General features: G+C 42.2%; 1 protein-coding gene across 3 annotated transcripts in view; it reads right to left on the bottom strand.

Annotated features, from left to right (window-relative positions):
* Positions 1-1,107: 1,107 nt before the first annotated feature.
* wdfy4 (WDFY family member 4) overlaps positions 1,108-15,055 on the bottom strand; it is a 168,148-nt gene continuing 154,200 nt past the window's right edge. For all 3 annotated transcript variants that reach the window (XM_036960203.2, XM_036960204.2, XM_036960205.2), the window contains exons 64-65: positions 6,981-7,107; positions 1,108-5,173 (exon numbers count right to left, since the gene is read on the bottom strand). In XM_036960203.2, coding sequence (XP_036816098.2) covers positions 5,110-5,173; positions 6,981-7,107 — 191 coding nt within the window. In that variant the 3' untranslated portion in view covers positions 1,108-5,109. The remainder of the gene's footprint in view (positions 5,174-6,980; positions 7,108-15,055) is intronic.

Here is a 15,055-nt window from a genome sequence, read left to right as displayed (position 1 = left end):
TGGCAATTATTTGGAATCACATGACAATTTATCTGAACTGTTATTGTACAAACATAGTTTCACCATATTTTGTTGACCGACCCCAGGAGCATTGGAGTGTTATCCCTGGAATCAATCCACTGAGCCACTGGGACTAACAAATATAAAGCTGTTTACACCTTTACTCTGACTTCCAGGTTGTGGTCTTTGTCTTTGCAAAAGTGAAGATGACTAAATGTAGAAAAATAAGTATTGTCTATTATTTCCTACTCTACTAATCTTTATATACTGTAAAGTTGGATGTTTTATGATTTTATTTATCCTACAAACTTGATTTCAGAAATCATGTCAAATTATTGCCTGGCAGTTTGTGGTGAGGTTTAAATAGATGTGCATATGTACTAAGACATATAGCCATAGTTTGGGTTATGATTTAAGGATTTCAGTACAAAGGGAAATCCACTAGAAACATTAGGATCCTGGTGGCGAAGCTGACTAAGTAGCCTGCAGATCGCAGGTTCAAATCTGTCGTTAGCAGAACGTTGCAGCAATGTTATACAGTAGGTGTCTCGTATGTCATCTCAATTAATGTTAGTGGGATGTTCCAGTAATGTCAGAACTAATTTAATGGAATCCAGACAAGATTTCTGAAGAATGTTTAGGGAACGTTATTGGAACAATCATGTCATAACGTCACACTATAACTTCATGAGAGCATTGTGGGAATATTCCATGGTTCTTGTTATGGGTGTTTTTAATCTCAATCAATATTAGCAGAATGTTCCAGTAATGTTTTCTCAGAACCATTTCTATTGCATTCACATTTAGTCGCAGCATATGTTCTAAAATTATTACTGGTACATTGTGTTATTACATTAAAGTACCTGGAAACCTAATGAGAACGTTTGGGAAATGTTCTGTGGTTACAGATGTTGTGCACAACATTTTAGTGAACGTTAGGAATATCAAGGATATTTCTTTTAAAATATTTTCTGAAGAAAAAAACATTTTGTTATGAAAAACATTCAATAGAATGTTACTGTATCATCATAATGTTAGATAAAATCCTAACTAGAACTGTAATGGGTGAGTGTTGGTGGCAGGGAAGTCAGGCGCAGGAGAACAAACTTGGTATAAACGGAATCGTTTAATAACTGCTCACAAAACTACAAAAAACAAAATATACAAAATAATAAAAGTGGGTACATAACCCGTCGCACACCAAAACATAACTTGCATATAACATACAATCAAACAACCTCTGACAAGGACATGAGGGGAAACAGAGGGTTGAACACACAACATGTAATTGATGGGATTGGAACCAGGTGTGAAGGAAGACTAGACAAAACCAATGGAAAATGAAAAATGGATCAGCGATGGCTAGAAGGTCGGTGACATCGACCGCCGAACACCACCCGAACAAGGAGAGGAACTGACTTCGGCGAAAGTCGTGACAAGAACTTAATGGGCATGTTAGGTAATGTTCTGGGAATGTTCCCAGTTCGCTGGGAGCCCTCCTCTATGGGCGGCCATGGAGCATAGTGATGGAGGGAGAGATGGGGAGAGTGGAAAAGACGGAGAGAGAGCTGTGTTTGGGATTTTCCCTCTTAACATGCATCTCTCCCCCTCTCTGTCTAGAGAATGCTGGGTTAGAAATCTGGGTCTGAAGCATACCATACTGCTTATGAACAGGCCACTTAACAGGACATTTTGTCAGTACATGTTTAGTGGCAAATAATCCAAGCTCAGCCTTTTGGTTCTCTGCATACTTCCACATGTAAACAAGTCTGAGATCGTACGACCACAGTTTTTTCTAAATATAATTCTGTTTTGTTTCTATGTAATTGGCTGAAATAAACAATGTCGTATCAACATTGACATTGAACTTCCTGTTTTGACGCTCAGTGTGTGTGTGTTTGTGTCCAAAGCAACTCCAAAAAAGGATCCAGGACACCACAAAAACAGCAAACAACAGAGTAATTATAATTCAATGCAATTTATTATATACTGTACAGTGCAGACGGAAACTATTCAGACCCCTTCACTTTTTCCACATTTTGTTACATTGCAGCTTTATTCTAAAATGGATTACATAGTTTTCCCCCCCTCCTCAATCTACACACAATACCCCATAATGACAAAGCAAAAACAGTTTTTTTTATTTTTATTTACAAATGAATTAAACATAAAAAATGGAAATATCACATTTACATAAGTATTCAGACCCTTTACTCAGTACTTTGTCTAAGCACTTTAGCAGTGATTACAGCTATGAGTTTTCTTGGGTATGATGCTACAAGCTTGGCACACCTGTATTTGGGGAGTTTCTCCCCATTCTTCTCTCTAGAACCTCTCAAGCTCTGTCAGATTGGACGGGGAGCTTTAATGCAAAGCTATTTTCAGGTCTCTCCAGAGACGTTTGATCGGGTTCAAGTCCGGGCTCTAGCTGGGCCACTCAAGGACAATCAAAGATTAGTCCCGAAGCCACTCCTGCATTGTCTTTGCTGTCTGTTTAGGGTTGTTGTCCTGTTGGAAGGTGAACCTTCTCCCCAGTATGAGGTCCTGAGTGCTCTGGAGCAGGTTTTCATCAAGGATCTCTCTGTACTGTGCTCCGTTAATCTTTCCCTTGATCCTGACAAGTCTCTTCTGGCCAATTTCCCAGTCCATACCACTGAAAAACATCCCCACAGCATGATGCTGCCACCACCATGCATCACTGTAGGGATGGTGCCAGGTTTCCTCCAGATGTGACTCTTGGCATTCAGGCCAAATATTTAAATCTTGGTCTTACCTGCCTCCAGCAAGCAGCTGGAGGCAGGGCTTTCTCCTATGGAGCTCCATTTTTAATGAATGGTCTGCCTACCCATGTGAGAGACGCAGACTCAACCTTTAAGTCTTTACTGAAGACTCATCTCTACAGTGGGTCATATGATTGAGTGTAGTCTGGCCCAGGAGTGTGAAGGGGAACGGTTCCCCTCTCTCCACTGGGATTCTCTGCCTCTAACCCTATTACAGGGGCTGAGTCACTGGCTTACTGGTGCTCTTTCATGCCGTCCCTAGGAAGGGTGCATCACTTGAGTGGGTTGAGTCACTGACGTGATCTTCCTGTCTGGGTTGGCGCCCCGCCCCTTTGGTTGTGCCGTGGCGGAGATCTTTGTGGGCTATACTCGGCCTTGTCTCAGGATGGTAAGTTGGTGGTTGAAGATATCCCTCTAGTGGTGTGGGGGCTGAGCTTTGGCAAAGTGGGTGGGGTTATATCCTTCCTGTTTGGCCCTGTCCGGTGGTATCATCGAATGGGGCCACAGTGTCTCCTGACCCCTCCTGTTTCAGCCGCCAGTATTTATGCTGCAGTAGTTTATGTGTCGGGGGGCTAGGGTCAGTTTGTTATATCTGGAGTACTTCTCCTGTCTTATCCGGTGTCCTGTGTGAATTTAAGTATGCTCTCTCTAAATCTCTCTTTCTCTCTTTCTTTCACTCTCTCGGAGGACCTGAAACCTAGGACCATGCCTCAGGACTACCTGGCATGATGACTCCTTGCTGTCCCCAGTCCACCTGGCTATGCTGCTGCTCCAGTTTCAACTGTTCTGCCTGCGGCTATGGAACCCTGACCTGTTCACCGGACGTGCTACCTGTCCCAGACCTGCTGTTTTCAACTTTCTGTAGACAGCAGGAGCGGTAGAGATACTCCTAATGATCGGCTATGAAAAGCCAACTGACATTTACTCCTGAGGTGCTGACTTGCTGCACCCTCGACAACTACTGTGATTATTATTATTTGACCATGCTGGTCATTTATGAACATCTTGGCTATGTTCTGTTATCTCCACCCGGCACAGCCAGAAGAGGACTGGCCACCCCTCATAGCCTGGTTCCTCTCTAGGTTTCTTCCTAGGTTTTGGCCTTTCTAGGGAGTATTTCCTAGCCACCGTGTTTCTACACCTGCATTGCTTGCTGTTTGGAGTTTTAGGCTGGGTTTCTGTACAGCACTTTGAGATATCAGCTGATGTAACAGCTGATGTAACAAGGGCTACATGAATACATTTGATTTGATTGGTGGAGTGCTGCAGAGATGGTTGTCCTCCAGGAAGGTTCTCCCAGAGGAACTCTGAAGCTCTGTCAGAGCCGGGAGGCCAGCTATAGGAAGAATCTTGGTGGTTTCAAACTTCTTCCATTTACGAATGATGGAGGCCACAGTGTTCTTGGGTTAGGGTTAGGGTTCTTGGGGACACAAATGCTGCAGACATTTTTTGGTACACTTCCCCAGACATTCCTGTCTCGGAGCTCTACGGACAATTCCTTTGACCTTATGGCTTGGTTTTTGCTCTGACATGCATAAATTTACCACAGCTGGACTCAATCAAGTTGTAGAAACAAATTGAATTACCACAGGTGGACCCAATCAAGTTGTAGAAACATCTCAAGGATGATCAATGGTAACAGGATGAAACTGAGCTCAATTTTGAGTGTCATAGCAAAGGGTCTGAATGCTTATGTAAATAGATAAATCATATATTTGCACTAATATCTAAAAACCTGCTTTCGCTTTGTCCTTATTGGGTATTGTGTGCAGATTCTTGATACTTAAAAAAAAAATCCATTGTAGAATAAGTGAAGGGGTCGGAATAATTCCCGAATGCACTGTAAACAGATACATTCACAATTAAATAACCGAGCTTCATCAACAAAATACCTAAAAGTTACTACTATAAAGTACATTGAAATGTATGATCTGTATATAGGTTGAAACCACATGATTCATTGATCTGTTCCTTCCATGTCATGTGTTAATCTTGTAATAAGGTCCAGTGTAAATAGTTTGTAAACACTCAAAAATAAAGTCCTGATCCTCCCTCTCTCCATTTCCTCCCTGTGCCTGGAGACTTTGAGAGAGAGAACATCTCTCTACGATTGGAGTGTGGTGGTCGGTCTGGAGGTGAGGCAGGGGCTGGTGAGAGTGCACATGTGCAGTGGAATAAGAGCTTCCTGAAGTGCAGGCTGGGTTTTGGTGTATTGTTGGTTGTATGGAACTCACGCACCCACCCATGCACGCACATGCACACACACCACACCCATACATGCACGCAGGCACCCACACACAAACAGACACACCCAACTGCTCCTTCCCCATCACTCACAGGTCCAGGTGAAGACTCTACCCCAGCCATCTCCAACCAGCAGAGTAGCATGCGTCCTGTAAACACAGAGGCATACATTGAATGGTTTATCATAGCTGTGTGTGCATCAAGGCCATGCATAGACCTTTTGGAGGGCATACGCTCAAACTAAAAAAGGGACACCCCCCAAAAAACAATCCCGCAACCGGGTTCACAGAGTCGTTGAGCAATTATTACAAGAATAGGGGACAGCAGCACAATCTGAGGAGTTAAGTATTTTCCCAAACTATTTTGAGCTGGAATAAATGCTGCATTTATTTACAAATGACCAACACAATTCCAGTCAATAAAAGACGATTGTAAGAAACGCACATGAATGTACAGTGGCTTGCGAAAGTATTTACCCCCTTGGCATTTTTCCTATTTTATTGCCTTACAACCTGGAATTATAATGGATTTTGGTGGGGTTTGCATAATTGGATTTACACAACCACTTCGTAGATGCAAAATATTTTTTATTGTGAAACCAACAAGAAATAAGACAAAAAAAACAGAGAACTTGAGCGTGCATAACTATTCCCCTCCCCCCAAGTCAATACTTTGTAGAGCCACCTTTTGCACCAATTACAGCTGCAAGTCTTGGCACATCTAGGCACTGGGATTTTTGCCCATTCTTCAAGGCAAAACTGCTCCATCTCCTTCAAGTAGGATAGGTTCTGCTGGTGTACAGCAATCTTTAAGTCATACCACAGATTCTCAATTGGATTGAGGTCTGGGCATTGACTAGGTCATTCCAAGACATTTAATGGTGCCCCTTGCTTAATGGTGTTGCAGACTCTGGGACTTTCAGAAGATGTATATATACTGATATCATATGACAATCAGATTGCACACAGGTGGACTTTATTTAACTAATTCTGTGACTTCCGAAGGTAATTGGTTGCACCAGATCTTATTTAAGGGCTTCATAGCAAAGGGGGTGAATACATATGAATGCACCACTTTTCCGTTTTTTATTCTTTAGAATTTTTTGAAACAAGTTATTATTTTCATTTCACTTCACCAATTTGGACTATTTTGTGTATGTCCATTACATGAAATGCAAATAAAAATCGATTTAAATTACAGGTTGTAATGCAACAAAATAGGAAAAATGCCAAGGGGGTGAATACTTTTGCACTGTATGCACACCAAACTTACTCGCACAATCGCTGCACAAATATAACCTGTCATTACATCCAGAAACGGTGATGAATTTTCAAAATGCAAGATAGGCTACAAAAATAAACTGTGTTTTACACCTGCATTTGGAGCTGAAAGTCGTTAATGTTAGCAGCCAAAATCAACTGGGGATATATCATGTCACTTTTCTTTTCGTTGCCAGCCGGGTAGCCCTGTTCTTGCTCACAAATATAGTAATCAATTCAACAAAATATGTTACATCTTCATCCCATAATATTCAAGGCAGTGTGATGTTACAGCTGCTTATAATTAGACATAAAGCCAGTAACCACCCAAACTAGGCCTATCTGAAATAGGAAAATTATCAATCTGGCAAAGATGAGTCAGTAGTATATTGTATTTTATAAGGATGATATAAACGTAGGCCTCATCTGTTTTTGCCAGGCAGTTATTTGGTCGCTAAACTGGATATGCGCGCACGCCTTTGCTCTCCAATGCTGATGATTGGTCAATGCTCAACAATCAAGACGTGTTGAGAATACACGACTTGCCTGGGTTCAGAACAACAACAAAAAATATTTTTCTGGAAATTATGCCACCACCGAAAAGGGCAGACTGAAAGGGGTAAGGGGAATGTGCTCTGCATAGGTAGAGCCCTATCTGTACATGTGCCGGATGTGCGTGCGTGTGTGCATACAGTACCTGGACATGGCTAGAGCAGTGACTGCAGGGTTGTTTTTGTAGCGCCGTCTGGACACTGCTTCACTCCTGTTTAGTGGCCGACACAACACCAGGTGTCTCTCCCAGCTCTGACTCGGACCCGACATTCCTACACAGCAATTAACAATATTACAACAGTAGAAAATCAATCCTGCACTAATAGACCTACAGTACAGGGGATCTCCTGTTATACTGTATAACAACAACACAAGAGGTCTTTCTCAGACCTGACCTGCTAGACCTATAGTACAGGATACAACAAAAAATATAATATAACATAACAACACAGACAACAGGGTCTCTACGCTTTTGCCCATCTAGTTATTCGAGGAGGGAAGGATATCTTTTTAAAGTAGTCGATCAGGGTCTTTTTCAACCTCTGACCCTGACAAACTTTAAAGAAACACTAAACCTTCAGAGGCATCACCAGAGGCTGTATTTACAGTAATGTATATTACATGGTCAGCAGGCTGTTAGAAGAATCCCTCTTAAATAAACCTCACAGTTACACCAGGACTGTTCTGGTGTAATGTACCAGGATAATATTGCCATGAGCTGACAAACAAATAACAGCTGGGTATTATTGCTTTCTAAATTACACACGCTCACACACACATGCGCACCCGAACACACACATCAGCAGAATTGCTCATCAGTGTTTACTGTCGGTATCTTTAATAATTGTGTAACTCCATAATTCCAGGCTAGATGTTACCTTGGAAGGAACATTTTATTATAAACTTGATTCTGGAAGCTAACAGTCAGACTAAGAGATGGTTGGCTCAGAATGATCAGCTCACACTTAACAGCATGTATAAACAGATATCTATGGAAGATTTCTATGAATAATATGTTGTTATGTGAGTCTCCCTGATAGTTTACTTCTATCACAGTATCACTTCGCTGCGTATTTATTTAGACAGTGAAGCTAAAAGTTTTAATTTGGCAATATACTCCAGCATCTTGGAGATCAAATGTTTCATATGAGGCAACAGCACAGAATGTCACGTTGTATTTGAGGGTATTTATAAACATATCTGATTTTCCGTTTTAAAATGAAAGCACTTTATGTACAGTAACAGAATGATGTACTAACCAAAAAAGTGTTAAACAAATCAAAATAGATTTTATATTTGAGATTCTTCAAAGTAGCCACCCTTTGCCTTGACACCTTTTCACACTCTTGGTATTCTCTCAACCAGCTTCATGAGGTAGTCACCTGGAATGCATTTAAATTATCAGGTGCGCCTTGTTAAAAATTAATTTAATTAATTAACTTAATTTAATTAATTAACTTAATGCGTTTGAGCCAATCAGTTGTGTTTTGACAATTTAAGGGTGGGTGTGCAGAAGATTTGGTAAAAGTGAAAGACTAAGTCCATATTATGGCAAGAACAGCTCAAATAGTGGATATGCGTGCCCGCGCATAGTCCAAATTGGTGAAGTGAAATTAAAATAATAACTTGTTAAAAAAAAAAATTAAGCTAAAAACAGAAAAGTGGTACGTGCATATGTATTCACCCCCTTTTCTATGAAGCCCCTAAATAAGTTCTGGTGCAACCAATTACCTTCAGAAGTCACATAATTAGTTAAATAAACCTGTGTGCAATCTAAGTGTCACATGATCTGTCACATAATCTCAATATATATACACCTATTCTGAAAGGCCCCAGAGTCTGCAACACCACAAACAGGTCAGGGACAAAGTTGTGGAGAAGTATAGATCAAGGTTGGGTAATAAAAAAACATCCGTAACTTTGAACATCCCATGGAGCACCATTAAATCCTTAAAAAAAAAGAAAGAATACGGCACCAAGACGACCATCCCCACAGTGAAGCACGGTGGTGGCAGCATCATGCTGTGTGGATGTTTTTCCATCGGCAGGGACTGGGAAACTGGTCAGAATTGAAGAAATGATGGATGGCGCTAAATACAGGGAAATTCTTGAGGGAAACCTGTTTCAGTCTTACAAAGATTTGAGACTGGGATGGAGGTTCACCTTCCAGCAGGACAATAACACTAAGCATACTGCTAAAGCAACACTCAAGTGGTTTAAGGGGAAACATTTAAATGTATTGGAATGTCCTAGTCAAAGCCCAGACCTCAATCCAAATGAGAATCTGTGGTATGATTTACAGTTGAAGTTGAAAGACCCCTCCTGTCTCAGCCTCCAGTATTTATGCTGCAGTAGTTTATGTGTCGGGGGGCTAGGGTAAGTTTGTTATATCTGGAGTACTGCTCCTGTCCTATTCGGTGTCCCGTGTGAATTTAAGTGTGCTCTCTCTAATCCTCTCTTTCTCTCTTTCTTTCTCTCTCTCTCAGAGGACATGAGCCCTAGGACCATGCCTCAGGACTACCTGACATGATGACTCCTTCCTGTCCCCAGTCCACCTGGCCGTGCTGCTGCTCCAGTTTCAACTGTTCTGCCTTATTATTATTTTACCATGCTGGTCATTTATGAACATTTGAACATCTTGGCCATGTTCTGTTATAATCTCCACCCGGCACAGCCAGAAGAGGACTGGCCACCCCACATAGCCTGGTTCCTCTCTAGGTTTCTTCCTAGGTTTTGGCCTTTCTAGGGAGATTTCCTAGCCACCGTGCTTCTAAACCTGCATTGCTTGCTGTTTGGGGTTTTAGGCTGGGTTTCTGTACAGCACTTTGAGATATCAGCTGATGTACGAAGGGCTATATAAATACATTTGATTTGATTTGACATACACCTTAGCCAAATACATTTCAACTCAGTAATTCACAATTCCTGACATTAAATCCCAGAAAAAATGTCCTTCTTAGGTCAGTTAGGATCACCACTTTATTTTAAGAATGTGAAATGTCAGAATAATAGTATAGATAATGATTTATTTCAGTTTTTATTTCTTTCATCACAGAAGTTTACATACACTCAATTAGTATTTGGTAGCATTGCCTTTAAATTGTTTACCTTGGGTCAAACGTTTCGGGTAACCTTCCACAAGCTTCCCACAATAAGTTGGGTGAATTTTGGCCCATTCCTCCTGACAGAGCTGGTGTGTAGGCCTCCTTGCTCGCACACGTCATTGACCATTTGGAAGACCCATTTGCGACCAAGCTTTAACTTCCTGACTGATGTCTTGAGATGTTGCTTCAATATATCCACATAATTTTCCCTTCTCATGAAGCCATCTATTTTGTGAAGTGATGCTGCCACCCCCATGCTTCATGGTTGTGATGATGATCTTCGGCTTGCAAGCCTTCCTCTTTTTCCTCCAAACATAACGATGGTCATTATGGCCAAACAGTTCTATTTTTGTTTAATCTGACCAGAGGACATTTCTCCAAAAAGTACGATCTTTGTCCCCATGTGCAGTTGCAAACCGTAGTCTGGCTTTTTTTATGGCAGTTTTGGAGCAGTGGCTTCTTCCTTGCTGAGCGGCCTTTCAGGTTATGTCGATTTAGGACTTGTTTTACTGTGGATATAGATACTTTTGTACCTGTTTCCTCCAGCATCTTCACAAGGTATTGCGTACTATAGTTTGTACAGATGAACGTGGTACCTGCAGGCATTTGGACATTGCGCCCAAGGATCAACCAGACGTGTGGAAGTCTACAATTGTTTTTGAAGTCTTGGCTGATTTCTTTTGATTTTCCCATGACGTCAAGCAAAGAGGCACTGAGTTCAAAGGTAGGCCTTGAAATACATCCACAGATACACCTCCAATTGACTCAAATGATGTCAATTAGCCTATCAGAAGCTTCTAAAGCCATGACATCCTTTTCTGGAATTTTCTAAGCTATTAAAGGCACAGCCAACTTAGTGTATATATACTTCTGACCCACTGGAATTGTGATACAGTGAATTAATTATAAGTGAAGTAATCTGTCTGCAAACAATTGTTGGAAGAACTTTGTGTGTCATGCACAAAGTTTGTGAGCAAGACATTTGTGGAGGATTGAAAAACAAGTTTTAATGACTCCAACCTAAGTGTATGTAAACTTCCGACTTCCAACTGTAAATATTGCTGTACACCAGCGGAAGGTTATAAGGCAACAAAATAGGAAAAAAGAGGGTGAATACTTTCGCAAGCCACTGTATTTTGGTTAAACCACCCACAAATTAATGGATTTGAAACACTCGGCTTGCACAGTCCATTCTTCCATCACATGTACAGCTGATTCTCAAGATCTTACATACTAATAAGATGCTATTGAGCCCACACTACTACAATGTCTTAGCAAAGGACTACTTTCTGGTAAGTGTTGATTACAATACTGGGTGGGGTGAATATATTTTATATGACGTACGTGATTGTTTGTTAACTAGTAAATAGTAGCCTAGAGCAAAGTGTTCTAAAAATAATTTCTAGCTTAACAATTTCTGCTAGTTAGTTTTTGCAGCCATGTGGGTTTTAGCTTGCTTGAGCCTACTAACTGAGGAGTGTTAATTAACCTGTTTCATTTAAAAAAATAATCTTCCAAAGGAGTTGTTTAATGTAACTGCTTAACTATTTATCTGTACATGGAATTGTATGTTGTTTTTTTTACAACAAAAAAATATCTTTACAGGGAAATGCCACACGATCTGATGTGTAGAGACATTTCACTGCAGCTAATGTCGAAGGAAAAGCTGTGTACATTTGAAAATGCTGTGCCAAATCATATCTGAAGAATGCAACAAAGGTGCAGAATCATCTGACCAAGGCATTAAAGTTCCCTCAGCGGTCATAACAAGCAACCTCTGACAAAAGTCCCTCTACTTCTATTCGAAGATGAAAATTATGAATCAGACACCTTATCAATAGCAACAGCTCGTGGTTCCCCGGGAATCAGAAGTTTTTGACTCAATGGAAGAACATAGTCAGAGAAATGCTGATAAATGTCTTGCTCGAGCTGTGTATGCAACTGGTTCACATCTGATGCTCATAGGCAATGTGTATTGGAAGAGATTTCTGAATGTTCTTTGCCCAGTGTAACGGATGTGAAACGGCTAGCTTAGTTAGCGTGGGCGCTAAATAGCGTTTCAATCAGTGACGTCACTTGCTCTGAGACCTTGAAGTAGTAGTTCCCCTTGCTCTGCAAGGGCCGTGGCTTTTGTGGAGCGATGGGTAACGATGCTTCGAGGGTGACTGCTGATGTGTGCAGAAGGTCCCTGGTTCGCGCCCGGGTATGGGCGAGGGGACCGTTTAAAGTAATACTGTTACATTGATGCTGTTGACCCGGATCACTGGTTGCTGAGGAAAAGGAGGAGGTCAAAAGGGGGGTGAGTGTAATGGATGTGAAACGGCTAGCTTAGTTAGCGTGGGCGCTAAATAGCGTTTCAATCAGTGACGTCACTTGTTCTGAGACCTTGAAGTAGTAGTTCCCCTTGCTCTGCAAGGGCCGTGGCTTTTGTGGAGCGATGGGTAACGATGCTTCGAGGGTGACTGCTGATGTGTGCAGAAGGTCCCTGGTTCGCGCCCGGGTATGGGCGAGGGGACGGTCTAAACTTATACTGTTACACCAGCTCTCAACATACACCTCTCCAACCAGACATTCTTTATCTACTCATTTGCTGTCTGCAGAGCTCATCAGAGTTCAAGTGAAGGTCAAGCAAATCATAGAGAAAGCAGACTGTGTTGCAATCATCTCTGATGGGTGGTCGAATGTTCGTGGGCAAGGAATAATTAACAACATCATCTCCACCCCTCAACCAGTATTCTACAATAGCACAGACACAAGTGACAACAGCCACACCGGTCTCTACATTGCAGATGAGCTGAACGCAGTCATCAATGACCTTGGACCGCAGAAGGTATTTGCACTGGTGACAGACAATGCTGAGAACATGAAGTCTGCTTGGTCTAAAGTGGAGGAGTCCTACCCCCACATCACACCCATTGGCTGTGCTGCTCATGCATTGAATCTGCTCCTCACGGATATCATGGCACGGAAAAATATGGATACAGTCTACAAGGGAGCAAAGGAAATGGTTAGGTATGTGAAGGGTCATTTTTATAGCAGCAATCTACCTCACCAAGCAAAGTGAGAAGAATAAGAGCACCACATTGAAGCTGCCCACCAACACCCGTTGGGGTGGTGTTGTCATCATGTTTGACAGTCTCCTGGAGGGGAAGGAGTCTCTCCAAGAAATGGCCTGTAACGTCTGCTTCCAACTCACACTCTCAAACACGTAGATCCCCTGAACGCAGCTCACTTTCCAGCCCACTTTCCAGCTCACACTCACAAACACATAGATCCCCTGAACGCAGCTCACTCTCCACATCCCAATCTCCAGAATTCTGATCACCTGTTCACACACCTGTATGTCATTATCACACACTATTTAATTCAGTTTTTGCACCCCATCATTGGGAGGTATTGTTTGTTTTGTGACACACTTCTATTCAGAGCTCTGTTTTTCCCGTGATTTAATCCTCCCGTGTATGATAGTTTTGGCCTGCCTCACTAACAACGCCTTTTGCCTATTCCCTGCCTGTACTTTAGCCTTTTTGGATCCCCTGTGTGTGACCTTCTGCCTGCACCTGGACCCAGCTACCTGCCTCCTTCTGTGTTCCTGTACAATGAAACACCTGCTGCGCCCTGTGCTTGAAACCAGCTCTCTGTCTCCCAACGTGTTCATTACATGACCATATCACAGTCTGCCAAGAGGATCCTCCTGGATGATGTATTTTGGGAGAGAGTGGTAAGCAGCCTGAAACTCCTGAAACATATAGCAGTATGGAGACAATGCCATCCTGTCTGACTCTGCTTGCAGATGTAAGTGAAGAAATCCATACTGCCCTGCCCACTTCACTGTTGCTCCAAGCAGAGGAAACTGCAGTTCTGGATGAGGGCATGGTTCTTAGCAGTCTGGCGAAGTACACTTCCAAGCAAGGGCATTGGGATGGAGATGCAATATGGCAGTCGTGCCAACATATCTCATCAACACCTGGTGGAAGGGACGTTGTGGATCTGAGGCTCTTTCCCCTGTTTCCTCCATCATCCTCCAAATCCCACCAACATCAACCACCTCAGAGCGCAACTGGTCCTTGTTTGGGAACACACACACCAAAGCACGCAACAGCCTGACCAATACAAAAGTTGAAAAAACTCTCCCTCCATTCTGTTAGCAAACTTGCAATCTTTGGACAATAAAATCAACGAATTATGTGGAAGATTAAACTACCAAAGGGAAATTAAAACCGTAACATCTTAAGCTTCAAGGAGTTGCGGCTGAACGACGACGACATCAACATACAGCTGGCTGGCTAAACGATGTACCGGCAGGATAGAACAGCAGCGCCTGGTAAGACAAGGGGTGGCTGTCTATGTATTTTTGTAAACAACCGCTGGTGCACGATATCTAAGGAAGTCTATTGAGCTATTGCTCGCCTGAGGTAGAGTTTCTCATGATAAGCTGTAGACCACACTACCTACCGAGAGTTTTCATCTGTATTCTTTGTAGCTGTTTTACATATCACCACAGGAGAAAACCTGAGAAAAATCCAACCAGGAAGTGGGACATCTGAGGTTTGTAGTTTTTCTAAGCTTGGCCTACCGAATACACATTGAGATATGGATAAAGTTGCACTTCCTACGGCTTCCACTAGATGTCAACCGTCTTTAGAAACTTGAATGAGGATTCTACTATAAAGGAGGGGCTCATGAGACCTCTTTGAGTCAGTGGTCTGGCAGAGAGCCTTGGTCTCATGACGCGCGCTCCCGACAGCGTTACCTCGCGGTCCAGTGCTTTTTCTGAAGACAAAGGAATTCTCTGGTTGGAACATTATTGGTGGTTTATGTTAAAAAAATCCTAACGATTGATTCCATACATCGTTTGACATGTTTCTAAAGGACTGTAATGGAACTTTTCGAGTTTTTGTCTGGATGAAGTGCCTGCACCTCATGAAGATGGATTACTGGGTTGAACACGCTAACAACAAGTGGCTATTTGGACATAAATGATGGAACTTTATGGAACAAATCAGTCATTTATTGTCAAACTGGGATTCCTGGGAGTGCGTGCCTTCTGATGAAGATCATCAAAGGTAAGTGAATATTGATGGTGTTGTTTCTAACTTTGTTGATTCCAAAATGG

The sequence above is a fragment of the Oncorhynchus mykiss genome, chromosome 23 (assembly GCF_057628025.1).
Source record: "Oncorhynchus mykiss isolate SJ-2025 chromosome 23, ASM5762802v1, whole genome shotgun sequence".
NCBI classification, from domain to species: domain Eukaryota; kingdom Metazoa; phylum Chordata; class Actinopteri; order Salmoniformes; family Salmonidae; genus Oncorhynchus; species Oncorhynchus mykiss.
The sequence above is the reverse complement of the archived record's forward strand: the minus strand, read 5'-3'. Positions and strand labels throughout refer to the sequence as shown.